General features: G+C 30.6%; 1 protein-coding gene across 1 annotated transcript; it reads right to left on the bottom strand.

The window, feature by feature from the left end:
• Positions 1-1,515: 1,515 nt before the first annotated feature.
• Bma-sft-1.1 (Uncharacterized protein) lies at positions 1,516-3,040 on the bottom strand (the record flags this gene model as incomplete). Its single annotated transcript, XM_043083056.1, has 7 exons — positions 1,516-1,558; positions 1,636-1,717; positions 1,845-1,959; positions 2,183-2,300; positions 2,561-2,651; positions 2,715-2,818; positions 3,006-3,040. 7 exons carry the CDS (start codon positions 3,038-3,040, stop codon positions 1,516-1,518), a joined length of 588 nt encoding a protein of 195 aa, XP_042938990.1.
• Positions 3,041-3,282: the final 242 nt, after the last annotated feature.

The raw sequence follows: 3,282 nt of genomic DNA on the forward strand, positions 1-3,282 counted from the left end.
AAGTTTGCTAAATTGATGGGTTAAATAAACGATATTCACAACAGATTGTTTTAAATTGCAATTAAAGGCAAGCGAAGAGAACACATAGTTGGATATTTATATAAAAGATATTTTGTCATTTCTTTGCTATTTACTGCTTTTAATTATTGAAGACTAAGAATTGTGCAGATTTATAGCGCGGATCAAGTAGTTGAAGTAATGACATGGTCATAGATCGCAAAACGATAACTTCTGGCTCGGCATTTCATAGTGATATTGATTGTTCTCATTTTTTTTTTTTTGAACAGTTTTATTAATATTTGAAATTCATTTTTTTTTATACGCTGCTTCATTTATAAAAGATTTTTTTAGATTTTAGATGAGAAACACTAATTTAAGATGCCAATGAACTGATTAAATAATAGGACAATTACATTATTTTACCAATTTCACTAGAGCAAAAAAAATGAGCAAGAATGCTATATCAGTAAGATACAGCAATTCAAAAACAAACCTGATGATCAGCATGATCTACAAGAACATAATGTAAGGTTTTAGACATAATCGAAAAATTACGGATACAAAATCACTGAAGTAGTTGCATTTATTTCTGGAAACCAGAAGGCTGTTCAATAATGCATCTAAGTGCTCTTAATGAGAGACATATAATGTTGTTTTATTATCTACAAGATAACAAAACTTTCTGTTCTAAAAGATAATTAGGAATTAAGTGAAGTACAAAAAAATTTTTATTTTTTGTATAGTATTACTATAGCAGAGCTCTCATTATATCTGCTTATCATTACATTTATCACTACATATGAATGCAATGACAAAGAATATTATCAGTTGCCGGTAATGTTTGAAATTGGATGAAAGTGCGATTGCACTCGTTTATCAATGATAGATAATGTAGATTAGACATCACTCAAGGATTATATGGATTAACACAAATAGAAATATCGCCGTTCGTTCTGTTGGTATTGCCAGTCTTCGTTAAAGCATTTATCAGTGATAAGATGTGATAAGGATTTGACATATTCGTGACACTGAAAAGTAGGCGACCGGATCAATTCTTTCGGTCTTTCAGTAATTAATTCCATTACTATGAGATGATTTGTAGATAGTTAGGGATGCATTTAAGTATGGTATGCATGTATGTGTATGTGTGAATTTTTATGCATGTCCTTGTATATGTGCATGTAAACCGTTTGAGAGGTTGTGCAAATCATGGAACAGCAATATTGATAAAATTCTGTCAACTTTATTAAACATTTCTAAACAAAATAACAAAAGAAGAAAACTATTAGAACTCGTTAACTGAAATTCATAATACATAACGTGGCAGAAAAAAAAAAAAAAAAAGAAAAAATGACCGAACATTAAAGCGATTCACAAATTCCATTTGACAAAGTAATGAAAAAGAAGAAAGTCTATAGAAAATTTCATAGCTTTCACAATCGATCAAATTTCACTTTTCAAGCACAGAGTTTTGAAATGTATAAATTATATTTCAAGATTCTAATCAAACTGCTTTTAAAGAAACCATCCAAACAAAGTTGCCGCTCCAATTGAAAACCTGAAAGAAAATTTGCATCAGCTTAAACCGGCATAAAACATCAGTTGAGTGCAAAGTAAGCTATAATATGAACTAACCAGAAACAAGCATACATCATATGATCATTTCTGTGGCTTACTCGTGTCTGACCTCCGATTGGACCACCTCGAATACTAGATTCTAAAATGATAACTTAAAGACTTTTCAAAAAATAAAGTAATCTCATTTCATAAATAAATTCATGCTTCTACAGGAGATTTAGGTTACAAATTTCATATTTCAATATCAAAAATTCAAATCTTCATACCATAACATGCATCAACAAGAACGGGTAATGTGCCGTGTTTTTCTGCCATTTGTTCAACATCTGTATAAAACCAAAGGTCATTGTCAGGATCATTTCGCCGAATAAAGGACGGCCTCTAAAATAAACAATTTGGAAATTAAAAAACAATGGTTTTTAAAATAAACAAACAAGACCACTACTATCTCTATATATACTAGCTAAATTAATCTTCAAGATTACTGCTGCAACTTCTTGAAACTTTCCCATATTTTGTTCTCGGTCCTCTAAAATTGGATTAACTAAACATAGGTTTCTGAATTAGGTGAAAAAAAAAAGTCACAGTCAATAAAGTAAGTTACCTTTTCGGTATGACGACTATACTGCATCAAAGGTAACTTGTCCTTGCACTTGTCCTTCAGTTCGACTTGAAGGAATGATTTTTTGCGGAGAAACCCATCCGCGATTAACCAGAATGATCTGGCTGAATAAATAATTATATCAAATAATTTCAACAAATGCAAAAAAGACGAAACAAAGTTGATGAAGCAAGGAAAAAGGTCTTACATGGATTCTTTAAATCTAATCAGTTTAGAAATTGAATCCTAATAATAATAAATATGCAAAAGCATCAAAATTGCGTGCATATGGCAGTTAAATTTAAATCTGTATAATCACGAACTAAACAAATAGCATCCTCTCTGTGCCTAAAACGAATTATTTTATCCTTGAAAATTTACCCCGATGGATGAAGTTTAAACGGAGTGATAACTTGTGCACCAGGGCTACCAAAATTATTTACTGCAGGTCGAATTTTCGATTTCTTTTCCTCTGAAAGTCTCATTGATATCTCACTTTTTTATATGACACAAAGGTTGCACAAATGAGTTTCACCTTTATCAAATCGTTGCCTTGGTTGCACATAAAATTCATGGTCATGAAGAAATTCACCCGTTACTTTCACTTTTGCATATTCAAGATCGTCCAATGACGACAAACTAAATTCAAAGAATTTAAATTTCCGTTGACAGAATTTTTGTATAGATCATGCGAAGTTTCTTTTTCTTTCTTTTTTTTTAAAAACCGATTAGTTTAATAACTTATTTAATTATATAAATATGTACACGTCATTTAGAATATGCTATTACTGGAATGAAAATCTTCTGAAATAATTTAAAGTATTACTTATCATCTGGAAATGGTACAGCTTCCTGTTTCATTCTATCTTCTATTTTTTTCAATAAATTTGTTTTCCACTGCAATCTCTGTAACTGCCATACACCAAGAGCAAATGCCACTAATGGTGCAGCCTGCAACCGTCTTTATTTATACTTTTAATGTATATTCACAAGAATTAAGTCTCAAGAACGCATAGATTCAAATGCCACATTTTTCTTAGCAAAATTCATTACTCAATTAACGATGGAAAATTTTTTGGAAAAAATGCAAAGTCTAAATATTC

This window comes from Brugia malayi (assembly GCF_000002995.4).
Source record: "Brugia malayi strain FR3 genome assembly, contig: Bm_134, whole genome shotgun sequence".
NCBI classification, from domain to species: domain Eukaryota; kingdom Metazoa; phylum Nematoda; class Chromadorea; order Rhabditida; family Onchocercidae; genus Brugia; species Brugia malayi.